The sequence below is a fragment of the Cuculus canorus genome, chromosome 22 (genome assembly GCF_017976375.1).
Source record: "Cuculus canorus isolate bCucCan1 chromosome 22, bCucCan1.pri, whole genome shotgun sequence".
NCBI lineage: Eukaryota > Metazoa > Chordata > Aves > Cuculiformes > Cuculidae > Cuculus > Cuculus canorus.
Window position 1 is genome coordinate 3,275,800 of NC_071422.1, and position 17,469 is coordinate 3,293,268.

Below are 17,469 nucleotides of genomic sequence, written 5' to 3' on the forward strand. Positions count from 1 at the left end.
CCAGGGGTGCACCCACAGCCCCGCTTCTCCTCCAGGGGTGCACCCACAGCCCCGCTTCTCCTCCAGGGGTGCACCCACAGCTCCGCAGCTCCTCCAGGAGTGCACCCGCAGCTCCGCAGCTCCTCCAGGAGTGCACCCACAGCCTCGCTTCTCCTCCAAAGGTGCACCCGCATCCCCGCATCCCCTCCAGGGGTGCACCCGTAGCCCCGCAGCTCCTCCAGGGCTGCACCCACAGCCCCGCAGCTCCTTCAGGGATGCACCCGCAGCGCACCAACTTCTCCAGGGGTGCACCCGCAGCCCCTCCCCGCCCCGGTGCCTGCACCCCCCCCGCAGCTCCTCCTCCAGGGCTGCACCGCCCCGCGGCTCCTGCAGGGGTCCCCCGCGGCCCCGCCCCGGTGCGGTCGCGCAGCCGCGGTGCGGGAGGCGGCGCAGGGCGCGGTGCGGGCGGAGCGGGGCCCGGGGTCGTGTCCTGCTGCAGCCGCTGAGCGCCCCCTCCCCGCCCCGCCATGCACGGCCCCCGGGACCCCGGGGCCACGGCCCCGCCGCGGGACTTCGGCGGCATCGTGCAGACCTGCAGCGCCAACGTGCAGCGCCTGGCGCAGTGCAGTGAGAGCGGGGAGAGGGCTGCGGGAGGGGGGAGAGGGGAGAGAGGGGCTGTGGGGAGAGGGAATGAGGGGAGAGGGGAGAGTGGGAGAGGGGGAAAGGGACTGGGGGAGAGGGGAGAGGGGGTGGGGGAGAGGGGAGAGAGGGGCTGAGGGGAGAGGGAATGAGGGGAGAGGGAATGAGGGGAGAGGGGAGAGGGGGAAAGGGACTGGGGAGGGGGAGAGGGGATAAGGGCAGAGGGGGATGAGGGGATGGGGAGAGGGGAGAGGGAGTGAGAGAGGGGATGGGGAGAGGGCGTGAGGGGAGAGTGGGAGAGGGGCTGGGAGCTGGGGGAGAGGGAAGAGGGGCTGGGGGATAGGGGAAGAGAGGTTGTGGGGAGAGGGGCTGAAGGGAGAGGGGGAAAAGGACTGGGGAGAGGGGGTGAGGGGAGAGGGAGAGGGGGATGGGGAGAGGGAGTGAGAGATGGGAAGGGGAGGGGGAGAGGGGCTGGGGTAGAGGGAAGGGGGCGGGGGGATAGGGGAAGAGAGGTTGTGGAGAGGGGCTGGGGGGGCTGGGCGGGTAGGGAAAGAGGGAAGAGGGGCTGGGGGAGAAGGGGTGGGGAGAGAGGGACTTGGGGGGCTGAGAGTGGGGGGACAGGGGCTGGGAGAGAGAGGAGAGGGGGGCTGGGGGAGAGGGGGAAGAGAAATTGCGGGGAGAGGGGCTGGAGGCTCTGGGAGGGTTGGGAAAGAGGGGAGAGGGCTGAGGGGAAAGGGAAGAGGGGCTGAGAGCTGGGGGAGAGGGGAAAGGGGCTGAGAGCTGGGGGCGGGCTGGGGGAGAAGGGAGAGGGGTTGGGGGAAGGAGAAGGGTTGGGGAGAGAGGGAAGAGAGAGAGACTTGGGGGGCTGAGAGCTACGGGGAGAGGAGCCAGGGGATAGGAGGAAGAAAGGTTGTGGGGACAGGGGTAGAGGGCTCTGGGAGGGTAGGGAAAGAGGGGAGAAGGGTTGGGGAGAGAGGGACTTGGGGGGCTGAGAGCGGAGAGATGGGCTGGGAGAGAGAGGAGAGGAGTTGGGGGGAGAAGAGCTGGGGAGGGCAGGAAGGGGTTGAGGGAAGGGGAAGAGAGCGGAGTGGGGCTGGAGAGAGGGGGACTTGGGGGTAAAGAGTGGGGGGGATGGGCTGGGGGGTGAGGGGAGAAGAGAGAGGGGGAGTGGGGCTGGGGGGGCTGAGAGTGGGGCTGGGGGGGCTGCGAGCGGGGCTGGGGGCTGCGAGCAGAGCTGGTGGCTGTGAGCAGGCTGTGTGTGCAGATGAGGACTGGTGTTTGGGTTCTCATCCCACCAGTGTCCCCACTCTGTGGGTGCCACCAGGCTGCTCTTGCTGCGGTGCCAGTGTCTTGTCCCTCACCCATGGCTCCGCTGTGGGAGCAGGGCTGGGAGCTCAGGAGTGGGGTTGTCGCGGTTCAGGGTTCATTGGGCTGGGTGACAGCCTGCCAGGAAGCACTTGGAATGGGCTGTGGTTCAGACCTTCAGCCCTACGATCGGTATTGTGAGCTCGTCCCTGAATCCTGGTCCTAATCCCTGAAACGCTGCTTACTGAGTCACTTCCTAAAGAGTCTGTGATTCCACCCCTTCCAAAAGACACTGCCTTCGCTAAAAAAGGCACTGATCGTCCAAATTCCCTGCAATTTATAGAGGCCAGATCAGTTGAACTAGTTGGTTCCTCTGAAAGCTGGCGACTTCTCCAATTCCATCATACAAAGCCATTAATGTTGCTGAATCTACTTTGCTTTGGCTCATTTCCTCTTGGTGGAGGCACCACTGCTGGTTGAACTGCTCCAAGTTCACCAAATTATATAGGTTGTGTGGGCTTTTCCTTTTTTCTTCTCTTGATGCCGCTCCCCTCCATGGAACTCTCTCCATGAGCCCCTTCTGATGAGTCCGGCTTCTCTTTCCCATGGGATGAGGTTCCGCTGTCGCATGACCAGCAGCACTCCTGTCTCGGTGCTCTGCCTATCACAGATGAAACAAATAGTCTTACAGTTTTTATCAGGGTGGGTGGGAAGACGTGGAACATCTGACTTAATGCTACAGTAATTATCTTTATTGCACACTTTATAAAAGCTTTCCATTCAAACCCAGGAGGAGAAGAGATACTGGAGCCTTAGGCTTGAACTCATTTCTCCTTTCATTCTCTGTAAGGAAAACAACAAGCAAACAGGGCACATGGTTGGCTGTTATTTGTTTCTTTGGGAAAACTCTTTAGAGTTTGTATTTCACATAAAATGTACAGAAACCTGGAGACCTGAGCCAGCCAAACTGTTGCTTGCAAGCCTGTTGCATTACCTAAGCATCCAAAGCAGACGTTTAGATGATTTAAGTAATGTTAAGTGTAAGCCAGGCGGTGTGAGGAAGTCCTAACAGCCTAAAAGTGAAAGAGTTTGGCAGCTGAGGGTTTCTCTCTGTCGATATCCATACCCGCTATCCAGAGAATCCCTGCAGAGCGCTCCAGCACCTCGGCTCTCAGTTTGTGTAGGCTCTGTGGTTGCTGTTGCTGGAATAAACCGAGCCCAGGGAACCGCTGAACCTGGCTCACAGCAGGACAACAGGCACATCACCTGCTGTGGCAGTGAGGCTTGCACAAGGATCTCCCCCAGTGCAGAAAAACCCGAAAGGAGGTTGTAGCGAGGCAGGTGTTGGTCTCTTCTCCCAAGTAACAAGTGATGGGACAAGAGCAAACAGTCTCAAGTTGCATCAGGGCAGGTTTGGATTGGATAGTAGGAAAAATGTCTTTATTGAAGGAGTGGTGAAGCCCTGGCAGAGGCTGCCCAGGGCAGTGGGGAAGTCTCTGTCCCTGGAGGGATTCAAAAAACGTGTAGATATGGCACTTTGGGACATGGTTTAGTGGGCACGGTGGGGTTGGTCTGATGGTTGGACTGGATGAGCTTAGAGGGCTTTTCCCACCTTAATGATGCTACGAGTCTGTAAAAGAAATACGTCACAGACTATCCTGCCGTTCTAGCACAAATGCCATTGGCACAGTCCTTGGTGTCTGCAGGCAGAGTCAGGTCTGTGTCCTATTTGTCACTTTAACCAGACTGAACTTTCCTGGCCTCCCTGTGGCTGACAGAGCTGTGGAATACATGCAGTCTTGCTAGAAGCCGTGTTCAGTCTGTGTATAACGAGTTGCTAGACAACTCCTCGCCGTATGAGCTAACAGCCTAGAATTCTCAGTGAGAATACTCTCGCTGGATGCAAAAGCTAGAATCCTTGCCTAATTAATGATGAAATATGATTACAGCCTTAGCTGAGCTGCCATTGTTATAAGCCATTGGACATCACTTTAAAAGAAGTGGTCTTTGTAAGGAGTCTGATGTTCCTTCAGCAACACAATTAATCAACTGGAGTGGCTTGCTCCAGACTGGAAACAGGAATTGCACCAGTGGGCTGTGACGGAATGGGAAGTGGCTCTCGTTAAACTCATTGGGTGTTTCAGCGCAGTTCGGCTGCCTGCAGAACTGGATTAAGTGGATCTTCCTTGGTGTGGCCTCTTTGGAGGCCTGATGGGGTAGGATTTGATTTCGTGATTGTTTTGAAGCAATCAGATATTGTGCCACTGTCATCTTCAGTGATGCTAAAAATGATGCAGCTGCAGAATAAAGCGGATCAGGGGGCTGATCTGCCAAAAAAAAATCATCTTCTAAGGAAGAGGGAGTGAGGAGAGAATTAGCACTTGCCTTTCAGGTAGGTTAACAGTTTGGTGTGATCCATTGTGTGGTGCCTACACAAGGAAAACAGCGGAAGAACATAGGAGAGAAGGGGGGGAAGAGGGCGAGACTATCTCTGCTTCCTACAGCAGGGTTTCAAGTTGATGGGAGCTGACCGTGAAGTGCACTCGTGCTGTCTGCTTGCTGCTCTTGGGACAGCGTGTGCCAGTATCACAAAAGGTTTGGGCTGTCACAAGGAGAAAAAATCAGATTGGGTGTTTTTTTAACTGATAAGCAAGCCTTGGCTTTTCCTTATTCATTATTTTTAACACAGCTCTTTAACAGAGTAACTTTAGAGTATGTAAAAGTGGTAACACAGCCTAGTAAAGTTATTCTGCAGCAGTGATGGCCTAAAACTCAGGAAGAGCAAGGCTGGTAGGAACAAACAGTGATGTCAGTTGGTCTGAAAAGGTTGCACAGGTCTAAAAAGTACACAGACTTTTAGCTCCATGGACTTGTCTTCAAGGTACGTCTGCCTCACTGTCACTTTCTGACCTGAAAGTTTGGTTTTTAGGCTGGATTACATCTAAATGGGGATGTTTCAAATACACTTCGCGTTTGAAGCGAAGAGTGTAAATGTTGTCTTATCAGCTTAAGTCAAATGGAGAGAAATGCTTTGGGGAAAGCTAGAGGAATATATTCAGTTACTAAGGAATTAAATAGACTAGAACATGTGTCACTAACTCATCTTGTGATCTCTTTATATTCAGCTGCTCAGATAAAGAATTTGATGAGCCAGCTGGGAACCAAGCAGGATTCCAGCAAGCTTCAGGAGAACTTGTAAGTATTAAATGAGCTAGCATTGGTACAGGTTATCTTCTGTTTCTGTCTGTGTTCTGGGAGGAACTGGGTTACTTGCTTCAGGGAGGTGATTTATGCGATATATTTATCCTACAAAGATGACGAGCTGTGTTAAGCAGTTTATTGGATGAATTGATGTGTTTCTGCAGGACTCTGGAGAAGTATTCAGAACTGCTAGATAGGAGGGGTTAGAAATGGCATGATTTCCCTAGAAAGGGTAGCGGTACATCAGCCACTGGCTGTGCTCTGAGGACCAGCCGTAACGACCTCCCTTGGGGTTTAGAAGAAGTGAATGCCATACTAGGTATTTGTTCCCGCATAAAGAAGAGCAGCAAGGAATACCAATAACTGATGAAAAAGGAGCCTGTGGTGCAGATGGATTTAGATACAAGATGGATGAGCAAACCTACGTGGCAGCCAAAATGCCATGTGTGATTTCAGAAGAATAAAATGCCAGTAGGGGACCTTTAAACAGGCAGAGTCCCAACTGACTCCTGGAGAGACTGATCCGGGAGTCTGTGTGTCTGTGCAGCTTTTACAGACTTGTGCAGCATGAATACAAGGTAGGAGAAGAGTAATTTCTGGAGTCAGTAAAGAAAACTTGAAAGTAAGTTTTATCAGTACTGTGGATATCTGAATGTGCAACATCCCCATTTTTTATAGCAGCTGATTTTGGTAATTTCATCACTTGTGGTGATGTCTCCATACGCTGCATTTGAAGGATTTGATCAGAGCACAGTAGAGAAAGGAGTTTGTTTGCCTGAGTTGCTCAGTTGAGTTGGTCTGGATTTAATCAGTAGATTAAAGAACTAATCACTGGTGACCAAACAAGTGTCTTTCCAGTTAATTTCCTTGTAGAAATGTCCCTCCTCCTTAGGGTAGAGTGGTTGTACTCCAAGTTGCCAGCTGTCACACAAATTTAACACAAAACTGCATGGGTGGTTTATTCAGCCCACATATATCTGGTCAGTTTATCCAATAATGCAGCCCAAATACTTTGATTTGTGCATCTGCTGGGCTGAATAGGTGACTTTCGCTTAAGCGTCTGGAATCCATTGAATGCCAAAAAAATAGAATATTTTGCATCTTCCTGGTTTCTACTGTTAGTCCTTGTGTGTATGGCCACAAAATAAAACTGGTAGCTCTGCTCTCTGTGGAGCAGTAGCGTTCTCTCTGGTAAACCGCATCTCTCATGTATGAAATGATGTCTTTTCATTAAGCTCAGTGTAACTAACATCTTTCTGTATTGTCATACTGATGAGGGTGCTGCTGCACCAGATCTTCTGCAACAACAGCTTTGAATTGCAGAAGGGCTCAAGGGAAAGCCTAGCATTTCCTAAAGTAGATGCTGGATCTTTCTTCTCTCTGACCATTAATTTTCACAAAAAAAAGTAAGAATTTAATACCTCTGAGTCTCTGTATGTTATCAAATGTACCTTTAACCAGTGGAGTTGGTGGTTGTCAAGGGAGCTGCTACAAGGAATTCAACCCTAAAAGAGTGCTTATGTTTGCTGACTGAAGTTGTCTCTCCCTTGACTTTCTCTCTTTTATACCATTAAAGAAAAAAAATATCTTAAAACCTGCTGAACTATCCTGGTTAGCAGGGAGAACAGAATTTCTCTGAGTCTTTTTTTTAAAGGTGTAGTCCTCAGTCCAGTTGAGGGTAAAACCTAGAAGTACATCTCTGTTCCATTAGGGTGAAAAAAACCCACCATAAAGATGTGTGACCTCAGAACTCCTGCCTGGTCATTATTTTGGAAACTGAAGTGTTTGGAGACTGCTTTTTAGGTAGAAGCTTGCGTAACTGCTTTTGGACTTCTGTTTCAGACAACAGCTACAGCACTCTGCAAACCGCCTTGCCAAAGAGACCAATGAATACCTGAAGGAGTTGGGGTCTCTGCCACTCCCTCTGTCTGCTTCTGAGCAGGTAGGTGTGCAGCGTTTATCTGGACCTGTTTGTAAATCCCTCGTTTCATTAAATTAGCCGAGAGCGCAGCCTCGCAAAGCGGGAACCAGCACAGCTGAAGAGCCAGGAGCCTTTCATTATGACGAACATTGGCGAAGTAGGGAAACACATTAAACTGGCTACATCCTGACTGCTTACATGGCACCGAGAAAACAATGTTTCCCAGGGACAAATAGGTGCAAAAATTTCTCAGATGAGAATAAGAAGCCTTAAAATGTTTGGGGAGAACTAAGAATGGAATTCTGTTTCTGAGTTGATTTCTGAAAAATCATTGTGTTCGAGTGGTGCCTGGTGATGTGATTCTTGAGGATAACAGGTCCCAGCAAAGCACGTGTCTGTATGAAACGGGATCATGCTGGAAAGCTTTCCCTCACCTGTGATTTATTAGCAGCTGGGGGAAAGCTGACTTACCTGCTCGTATTTGAATAAAGCCAAACACAATGGCGCGATGATTATGACTTTATGTTCCCAAGTAGTCCTTCAAGTTCCCCCTCCCTATGGGACCTGGAGTTCTGTGTCCAGTTCTGGAATGCCTAACATAAGAAGGATATGGAGCTGTTGGAATGAGTCCAGAGGAGGCCATGGACATGATCTGTGGGCTGGAGCGCCTCCCGTGTGAGGACAGGCTGAGAGAAGAGAAGGCTCTGAGGAGACCTTAGAGCAGCTTCCAGCGCTGAAAGGGGCTCCAGGAAAGCTGGGGAGGGGCTCTTGATCAGGCAGGGCAGGGATAGGACAAGCGGGAATGGCTTTAAATTGGAGAGGGGAAGATTCAGATTAGACATTAGGAAGAAATTCTTCTCAGTGAGGGTGGGGAGGCCCTGGCCCAGGTTGCCCAGAGCAGTAGTGGCTGCCCCATCCCTGGAGGGGTTCAAGACCAAGTTGGATGGGGCCTGGAGCCCCTGATCCAGTGGGAGGTATCGCTGCCCGTGGCAGGTGGTGGAACTGTATGGGCTTTGAGGTCCCCTCCAACCAAACCATTCTATCATTCTATGAAGGGAAGGGGCAGTCCTCTGCTGTTGATGTTTTGAGTGCTTTAAATCACTGCCACAACATTGATGTGCTGTGGGATGATTGTGGATATGGGTCAGCAGATGTTCTCGTAGTCTAATTCCGTATTTAAAGGTTTATCTGCCAGTTGTAAGCGCGGCCATGTTTTTCTCGTTTGTTCAGTAAATATTGTTCAGTTAATCTCCCTCTGTCATGTGCATCTCACTGAGTGGGGCAGTGACTCCTGAAGCCTGGAGAACCCTGTTGGAGCAGCCCAGTCCAAATCTGCAGGAGCTGGCACCAGCAGCCTGAGGATCTCCTCTGGCAGAAGGATTGTTGCTTCCAGGCAGCTCAAATGGAAGTTGCAGTGTGATATGAGGCTGCGCAATGGCTTTATTGTAGAAAAGATTAATTGAAAACATTTATTTGCATGAAACGGGTGTTGGATTGATACAAATTCATTGAAGGATTGTAGTACTGGAAAGCCTACGGTTTGAGAAAGCTGTTGGGAATCTCTAGCAGAAAACAAGAACTGACCATTGTATCACATGTCCTTGAGACAAGCTTTTTCACAACTTCTTGTTTCAAATACCTGGGATGTCATAGCACTTGATTCCGTGGAGACTAAATAAGTTGTTTCTGTAATATAAAGATGAAAAGGAATATTGCAACTAGTGTATTTGGAGAAAAGATAAACTGAAATGGTTATCAGAACTAAGGATATTTCCTGATCAAATAATAGCAGTCTCATAGTGTGGCATGGCTGAAACAGGCAGCTTATGAACTGGTGCAATGGGTGTTGTCATTGGTTCTGGAAATGTGGAGCTTCCCTGTAAGAAAGTTAAAGACATCTTGTCAGGCCAAGAGAAAGTTAAGTACTACCAGGGTGACGATGTAGAGGAATGGAGGGTAGAGGCATTGTAGGTATCCGAAAGGTATGACATTATATGTGGTAGGTGACTGGAAGGTGATTTGAATAAAAGTAATGGTGTAGAAGACCTCTCTACTTCAGACTTAAACAGGATCGAAATCAGAGACCCGTATTGCACAGAACCATCCTGCAGCAGGCAAGGCGCAGAGCCTTTGGTAAGCAAATCAAAATACGGTGGGCTTTTTGTTCTCTCCAGTGCCCCAGAATGCTGGAGCCGAAAGATCACTTGAGTGCCAGCATTCAGTATTGTTGTTGTGATGATGATGGGTTTTTGGAGAGTCTGACAGTTGCATTATCATGAATGGGAATATCTGAACACTTGTTCTTGTTTCAATTCTTTAGCGCCAACAGAGGCTTCAGAAAGAACGTTTAATGAATGACTTCTCCACGGCCTTAAATAACTTCCAGGCGGTACAGAGGCGAGTGTCAGAGAAGGAAAAAGAGACTGTAGCAAGGGCGAGAGCTGGCTCCCGTATCTCTGTAAGTATTCCTAGGGATTTTGTGTTGATATAGGGAACTGCAAGCTTTGAGAGATCTTGCACTTCCAGCTTCATAGCCTACCAACTTCATAGCTAGCTACTCACCCACTAGTGAGCGCAGATGAACCTCGGTGCGTGAGTTGTGTCATTCCAGAGGTTCTAAGTGCTAGGCACTCATTTCGGTGCACTCCTTGTCAATGTTAATATAGGATGGAAAGACTCCTTGCAGGTTGGAAATGTTGTGGAGGATGAGATGGGGAGTTAAAATAGAGTTAATAGCAAAGCATTGCAGACTGCTTTTTGCTTGACATCAGCCCTAGGCTATAAAATTTGAGTGGTCAGTTGGAAGCTCACCACACCTTAAATTACGTCTTAAATCTCACAGGATATTTTTTTATTTTCTTATAGCCTCTGTCCTGCTAACATCTCCAATGTGCATTCGAACCTTCTCCCTGTTATGTTTTGAGAAGCCCCTGTGACTACTAAGAATTCATAATAAAAAGGCCAATGAAAGCATTTTTCTCCCCATGACTTGGGGCTTTGTGTTAAGTATACGTTCTTGACTTCTGGAAGGGAACTCATCTGTCGCTGGGATTATGCTCCAGCTTTTTTTTTGCTACTTGTTCAGGAAGGAAGTGACAATGCCAGCTGACTTATGTGAAGGGCCTGGCTGCTCTCGATCTCTTGGTTGCCTCTGATTTGCAGAGACAATCTGAATCTAAAAATGAAATCTAAAAGATGAATCTAAATCCAGTCTGAATTAACCTATATTAAACCTGAGAGTTGAATTCACAGTGGCATTCTGGACAACGTACACCTTTGTCTTCAAGATTCCTGTTAATTTTGCGAGATCTGCCAGACTAAACTCATTTCTATCTTCCAGGCTGATGAGCGGTTCAGAGAAGAACAGCTTGTTTCATTTGATAGGTAACAGCTTCTTGTCCTCTTTATGTATAGTTCAAACTATGTATAACTAAAGGTTTTGGGGTTATCGTATGTTGTATATATATAATAAGATGTTACTGTAACTTGAGCCAGGGTCTGATAGCTGAATGCAAAGCAAAAAGATCTGAGATGCAATTATTACAGTACTTGGAAAGTGCAATGAAAAAAATTAACTGCATATGATTGTGTTTTATCCTCCTGAGATGGAAGTTGGGTGATTACTGCCTGGAGGGGAACAGTAGTGTCCCCAGCATGTGGCAGTTGAATCTCCTGGTTTTCTGAGCGGTGAGCACAAGATGATCAGGCAGGATTTCCCTCACTGTGACTCTTTCCACAAAGAGCTGTGTGTGTATTTCATGGGTTTGGGTGTTATCTTGCAGCCCAGTTGGAGCTACTATAGAGGAATGGTTGAGGATGCCTTGGATTTGGGAATCCTGAACGTTATGCACTGGTAAACTAATGCTAGAATGTGCATAGGATGAAGGGGGTTGATTTTAAGCTGAAAGTGGGGAGATTTAGGTTAGATAACAGGATGAAATGTTTTGCTGTGAGAGTGGGGAGGCCCTGGCCCAGGTTGCCCAGAGCAGTGGTGGTTGCCCCATCCCTGGAGCTGTTCAAGGCCAGGTTGGATGGGGCTTGGAGCAACCAGATCCAGTGGGAGGTGTCCCTGCCCATGGAAGGGAGGTGGGACTGGATGAGCTTTAAGGTCCCTTCCAACCCAACCCATTACTTGATTCTCTGACTCTATAAAACAACGTTACTGTGGCCTGCCAGACAGTGGTATTGGTTCTGCAGTAACGGTGTGCCTGCAAGGTAGGTAGGTTTGTAAAGTGTTGTAGCAACTCTACAGTGTGGTAAAGAGAGCTCAGGACACCCCAGAAGTATCTGTGGGAACCATGTCAGTCTCTGTGTGTGTATGTTTGAGAAAACTGGGATGAAATCTATTGGCCGTAAGTGTAGAAATCCTTTCAGTTTCTAAATCAAGACACCTAACTTACATCTCTCATCTCTACATCCCTCCTCTGCAAACTGCATTCATCTGATCAGCTGATGGTGTGCATCCCCTTCGTCAGCCCTGAGCTCTCACAGACCAAGTGAAATCCCCTCGGTTACAGATGCTGTGATGGGTTTGAAGGCCTTGCAGGGGAACCAGAGGATACCTGTTCATGCAGAGGCTCTTAAATCAGTGAGAGGTAGTGGCGCACATAGCAGCTATTCTGCATCCAAAGTTGTTCCTGTGTGCTACATGTCAGAAACTTTTGCCTTAAATACCTGAAAACCCTGCTGTCCTCCTGGAGCTGGATTGCTGCTAATGGTCAGCTCTCAACCAGTCCTGTAGTTTATCTTCCTTTCTTTTGGCACTTTAAGATTTTAAAACTCACTATTTAGTGTTGTGTTCCTAACACTGGAACATTACGGTGCTTTACAGCACATTTCTCTTTGTTGAGTAGAGAGAGATGCTGCCCTTGAAGACCTTTCTATGCTAAACATAAAGGTGGCCTTGTGTCCCAGGTACTGCCCTCACTGTCACTGCTGTGACTCAGGCAGCAGATATGAAGCACCCGCTCAGCAGAAGAGAGGTAGACTGAGGTGCAGAGTTATTTGGTTTTTAATCTATCTTTTAGTGTTTGATTTAATTTGAAGTTCTTGCTAGACTGATGAATTAAAATCCTAAACCACTTTATTTTTATCTCCAAATGCCAGATAGCAAGTGAGAATCTTTCAATCCAGAACAACTTGTCAGATGTTCTTTTGTTCTGGTAATGTTGTGCTTGTGGGCTCCTCTCTTGTCAAAGCACTGATTTCTCCCTTTTGGGGGATGGTGAAGGGAAAGGAAGACACAGGTGTTTAGAAACAATAAAGCTGATCTGAACTGAGGAGGTCTCTTCTTTAATGGCATAGATAGCTGTCACGTCCTAGAACAGAGTATTCTGCGCATGTAACTGCTTTCCATTTCCTTCCCTTTTTCCCAGTTGTTGTCACAGATCAGTCCTGTCTGTGTGCGATCGCAGGGCCAGGGGCCTGGGTTTTTTCTGTAGGAAACTTCAACTTGAACTCCCTGGTGCTTTGCTGAAAATGGAGAGTGGAAGTACCGGAAGAAAGTCATACTTTTTTTCCATGTCTTTGCAGTGGTGAAGATTGGAACCAAATGCAGTCTCAGGAAGAAGATGTGGCAATAACTGAACAGGACCTTGAACTCATTAAAGAAAGAGAAACAGCAATCAGGCAATTAGAGGTGACGAGTAGAACCTGCACAGTTAACAGTATTGAGAGATAAGCCAAAGGAGTCGAGCAGTGGTAACTAATGGGCTGGGCTGAGGAGATCTGAAGGTGGAATTCCTTGTAGAGAGGATTGGTGCCAAGATCAATCTCCCAGCTCATGGTGAAGGACTCTAGGTGTATTTTCTTTCAGTGTTGACTGGTGGTCCTTCAGAGATGGTAGGAGCAGCTCATGTTATATTAGGCTCCTGTGTTAACGCCAAGTTCTGTAGAGCAGCGTCGAGTCGCCTCAGTCAGGGAATAATGGCATCTACTCTGACCCCTGAGCAAAGGTCAAAAGGGGTACCAAGAATGAGGATTAGAAAAACTGTAACCAGTGTTCAATATAACTTGTTAAATTGTTGTCTTCAGGCAGATATTTTGGATGTCAATCAGATATTTAAGGATTTAGCCATGATGATTCATGACCAAGGAGATATGATTGGTAAGTGTGTCTGGATAACAGCAAGTTTATTCTTCACTTGATTATGTTTTGCCTATGTAGATTAAATTTTCCAGTATTTTGTATAAAAAGTATTGTATTTCCAATTGGGGGTTTTTTTAACACTGAAACTCTGAAATATTTTATAATTACTTCTCTTATTTTTCCATAGATAGCATAGAGGCAAACGTGGAAAGCGCAGAAGTCCATGTGGAAAGAGCCAGTGAGCAATTGCAGAGAGCTGCCTATTACCAGGTGAATTCTGGATTCTTGCATTGTTGTGAACGTACCGTTGGGCAATAATGGAACAGGCATAACGAGACACATACCGAGGGCTGCAGCACACCAAACACGTTAAAAACAACTTGTGCAAGTTGGCGCTTACTCAAACTCGTGCTTGCAAGGAATAGATAAAGCACTTGTCAAAAACACAGTATTGAAATCACCTTTCTGCTTCAGAGGATGTGTGGTCAGTCTGTTCCTTCATGTAGGGGTGCTAAGCCAGTTTAGGTGTTTTGCTGTCTTTGCTGTTTGCAGGACTTAGCACAACAATTAACAAGAACAAATTCTCATGCTGTATCCGTCTTATGAACATACCAGCCAAGACCCTGATGTACAAAAATCCTTCAACACTTAAAACTTCTGGTGGCCGGGGTTTGCAGTGCACTTCTTTCTAACTGCTAAGTTCCTGTCCCATTGAATCTCTTGCGGTGGGTCTCACTGCAGCTGAAATATCTTTTGTGTACAATAGTCCATGTTTTCTGTAGGTCCCTTCCATCGTTACTGCCCCTGTAGGTTCAGGTTCTGTGAAGGAATAAGGGTTCAGCTTCAATCTCATGTTTCCACACAAGATAATAAAGGTGGACTCTTCCAAGCTGCTGAGTGGGGAGGTCCTAGAAGGCAATAAAACTGCAGTGCTGTTTAGTGCAAGGCAGGGAAAGTAGCTTTTACTACCTGGCAGCATTTAGTGGTGTTCTCTCTCCATGGCTTGCTTTACAAAGTTTTGAGGTGGGCTATAAACACGAGTTTGGGAGCTATTGGACATGTATTGAATGTGTCTTTCTGGATGGAGAAGGGAGTATTTGTGTATTACTATCCTCAAAGCCTTAGATGCCAAATTAAAATATTTGTTGTATATGGACAGACTGGAGTTCGCCGTGAGGAATAAAGTGATCAAAGCTGGAAAATCCAAATACAGTAACTGTATATTAAATCATTTACACTGGAAATGCAATACTATTTCCACACCAAGCCCAAGTGGCCAAGGGGAGACGCGTATGGGGGAACTGCCTAGCAGTTTTATTAGTCTTGCCTACAAAACCTAAATACCTAGAGATGTTTGGCTTTCCTTTGGAGCCATGGTGGTGTCCGTTAGGATGAAAAGCATATGGTGGCTGTTGCCAAGTTTTCTTTTTGTAGCCAGTGTGAAGTAAAGCTTGCAAAATTTGTCACATTTTGAGTTAACTGCATCTCTTGGACCACTGTGCTCCTAAAACTGAAAACTCTTACCTGTAGGATCACGCAGTTTGAGGAACACATCAAAGCATTCAGACTACTCTTTTTACTTCTCTAGGATAAGTGTGGTATTGTGGGTGCTCTGGCTCACCAAAGTTAACATTAACTGGTAGACTTTTTCCTCTTGTCATCTGTTCCTGGTGTTAATGGCTTTCTTTTTTCCTTCTTTTATTAGAGGAAATCCCGAAAGAAGATCTGTATCCTGATCCTTGGTCTTGCTGTGGCTTCTGTAATCATAGGACTCATTGTCTGGTGGACAGAAAAATGAAATCTTCGCGTGGATCGTAGTCTCATTGCTGAGATTTTTTTTTCCCCTCAGAGCGAACAGGCTGACTGGTCTTGGAAATGAAATGACCACCTGAGAGAGCACAAGCTGGAACTACTTCTAGTAATAGATATTAGCAACTAATGTGCAGATAACTAGTATTTGGAATTAGTGAACCATGGAGACAGTATTTATCAGTTTATATACAAATTATATTGTTTTATGTAACTAAAATCTTGTCATTTTCCTTTCTGTAATGTATCATTCCCTGTCCCAACTATGCTGAAGTGTGAATTGGAGATGTCTTGTTTTTGACAAGTGGCACAACTTTACCGTTCCTTGTGTATAGGTAACTTTGTTGGACTGGAATAAGAATGACATTCAAAGAGGGCACAACACCGACTCGCATTACCTTAACCCAGCACTTTCTAAAGTCTCCAGTAACTGCCCCATGGTTTTGTTGGTCTCCAAGTGGCTGTGGTTCCAGATTCTCTTGAAGAGAAAGATGTTACAGGTTTGAAAGGCAAGAAGTAGCGTGCATGGGCGATAGCTGGAACCACTGTGTGCTGCTCAGTTTAGCCTTGAGATTTGTAGCTTGTTTAATTTTCTGAGCGTGGTTGGGGTTGTGTTTTTCCAAAATACATCCTTTGAGGACAGGATGTTCTTGACTTACAATCTAACAGCGCCACTTCCTTAGAGAAACTAGCTGGTGGTTTGTTATTGGACAAATGGATATCTTCCAATGCTGACTCTCAAGCTCTAGAAATACAAAGTTCAGCTGCTTGCTCCTATTGTTTTCAGAAGTTTCCAGGGAGAAAAATCACAAAAAGTTGAGGAAGTAGGCACTTGAGTTTACAAGCTAGCGAGATAGATGAGTATTAGCTTCTATCTTACTTCTGAAGAAGTACTCTTGAAGCCCACTTGTAGTATACTAGTAAATAATGTGTGTGGCTTTGTGAACATCTGATATTTTCCATTCTTTGTGAAACAAAGTGCACAAACTGGCTGAGAGGAGTGCTAGGTTGGTCAGACTGAGGATGTGCATGCAAGTGAAAGAGATCGCTGGTTCCGACTGTTAGCTGGTAGAGCTGGACAAGAGCGTAGCAGCCAATCCCCGCTTTGATGTAGCTCTGAACTGACACGCACTGCAGGAGCAGGAGTCTGTCGAAACCCAACGGAGTGGGGTACATGCAGCATACTGACCCATTTTGTATTTAATCCTTATTCCATGTCTCCTGTATAATAAAGTAAATGTGAAAAGCTGGGAAGGGAGTCTGTTCTCCCAATTACACAGTGGTTTGCACTACCGCGCCATCATTCCATCTAATACCCATCAATAAACACTTCAGAAACTATGTCAGAGCTTCTTTCTCTTGCAGTTTAGACAATGGGTATGCTTGCAGTTCCGTCTGGAAGCAGGGGAGAAGCAACAGCAGTGTTCCCTCCAGCTTTAGTTCCTTGGTTCCTGATTCTTAAGGATGAAATTGGTCGAAAATACTGAATTACTTTCACATGATTGTAGGCAAAAGTGCCCTGTACAATAGCTGATTGTAGAAAAAGGAATCTGCTGTCCGGAATGATGTTGGGTCAACTTTGAGTATTTGCCTGTTGCCAGAACTTGAAGACTTTGCTGGGCCTGTAGAGTAAAATGTGACCTGAAAGCAGGGGAACTGAGTGTTGTTCTGCTTGTTTGAAATACCCCTGAATGGTAGAGCTTGCTGCCTTGTGCGCTGTCTGCTGCAGGGGGACAGATGTTTGGATGTCACCTCTGTAGGGAAATGAAAGCGTTTAGCTACTCACCATGATTAAAAGGGAGCCTGGGAGCATTACCTGTTGGGTCATAGAATGCTTTGGGTTGGAAGGGACCTTTAAAAGTTCCCTTGCCCAGCCCTCTTGCAGTGAGCAGGGACAGCTTCAACTTGATCAGGTTGCCCAAAGCCCCATCCAACCTGGCTTTGAATGTTTCCAGGGGTGAGGCACCCACTGCCTCCCCGGTGCAGCTGGTGCTTGTGCCTTTCTACCTTCAGTGTAAAAATTTTTTTTCCTTAGATCCAGTCTAAATCTCCTCTCCCCTAGTTTAAATCCATTATTCCTTGTCTGGTCACAATAGGACAGCTCCAGTTTCCTGGAGCCCCTTTCAGCACTGGAAGCTGCTCTAAGGTCTCCCCACAGCCTTCTGTTCTCCAGACTGAACAACCTCAACTCTCTCAGCCTGTCCTCGTACAGGAAGTGCTCCAACCCTTGGATCATCTCCATGGCCTCCTCTGGAGCCACTCCAAAGCTCCATGTCCTTCCTGTGCTGAAGGATCCATCCTTACTGCAGCCTGTTTTAGTCCTCCAAAGGCTGGAATTGGGAACACTGGTACAGCTTGCTAGGCTCTGGATTGCTGTAATTACTTGACTCCTTTCTCCTCTTTCTTTCCATCACTGAACTTTACACTGGAACTGCTGCAGATCTGTTTTTTAATGGCATTCATGACTGATGAAAATCACAATCAGAAGCTCCCGTCTCTATTGCTGTAGCATTTCCTGGCTTCCAGA

The 17,469-nt window shown here is 47.1% G+C and overlaps 1 protein-coding gene across 1 annotated transcript; it reads left to right on the forward strand.

Moving 5' to 3' along the window:
- The first annotated feature begins 388 nt into the window (after nt 1-388).
- Nucleotides 389-16,283, forward strand: STX12 (syntaxin 12). Its single transcript, XM_054086246.1, has 9 exons — nt 389-606; nt 5,049-5,118; nt 6,967-7,066; nt 9,366-9,503; nt 10,386-10,429; nt 12,578-12,683; nt 13,079-13,151; nt 13,321-13,403; nt 14,839-16,283. Exons 1-9 carry the CDS (start codon nt 507-509, stop codon nt 14,929-14,931), a joined length of 807 nt encoding a protein of 268 aa, XP_053942221.1. The 5' UTR covers nt 389-506; the 3' UTR covers nt 14,932-16,283.
- The last annotated feature ends 1,186 nt before the right edge of the window (nt 16,284-17,469 follow it).

What these genes read in the sequence shown, in the direction of transcription:
- STX12 (XM_054086246.1), top strand. Translation starts at nt 507, where the DNA reads ATGCACGGCCCCCGGGACCCCGGGGCCACGGCCCCGCCGCGGGACTTC. An exon ending in AGCAAGCTTCAGGAGAACTT is followed by an intron (nt 5,119 to 6,966) that starts GTAAGTATTAAA and finishes CTTCTGTTTCAG; the next exon opens with ACAACAGCTACAGCACTCTG. An exon ending in CTCTGTCTGCTTCTGAGCAG is followed by an intron (nt 7,067 to 9,365) that starts GTAGGTGTGCAG and finishes TCAATTCTTTAG; the next exon opens with CGCCAACAGAGGCTTCAGAA.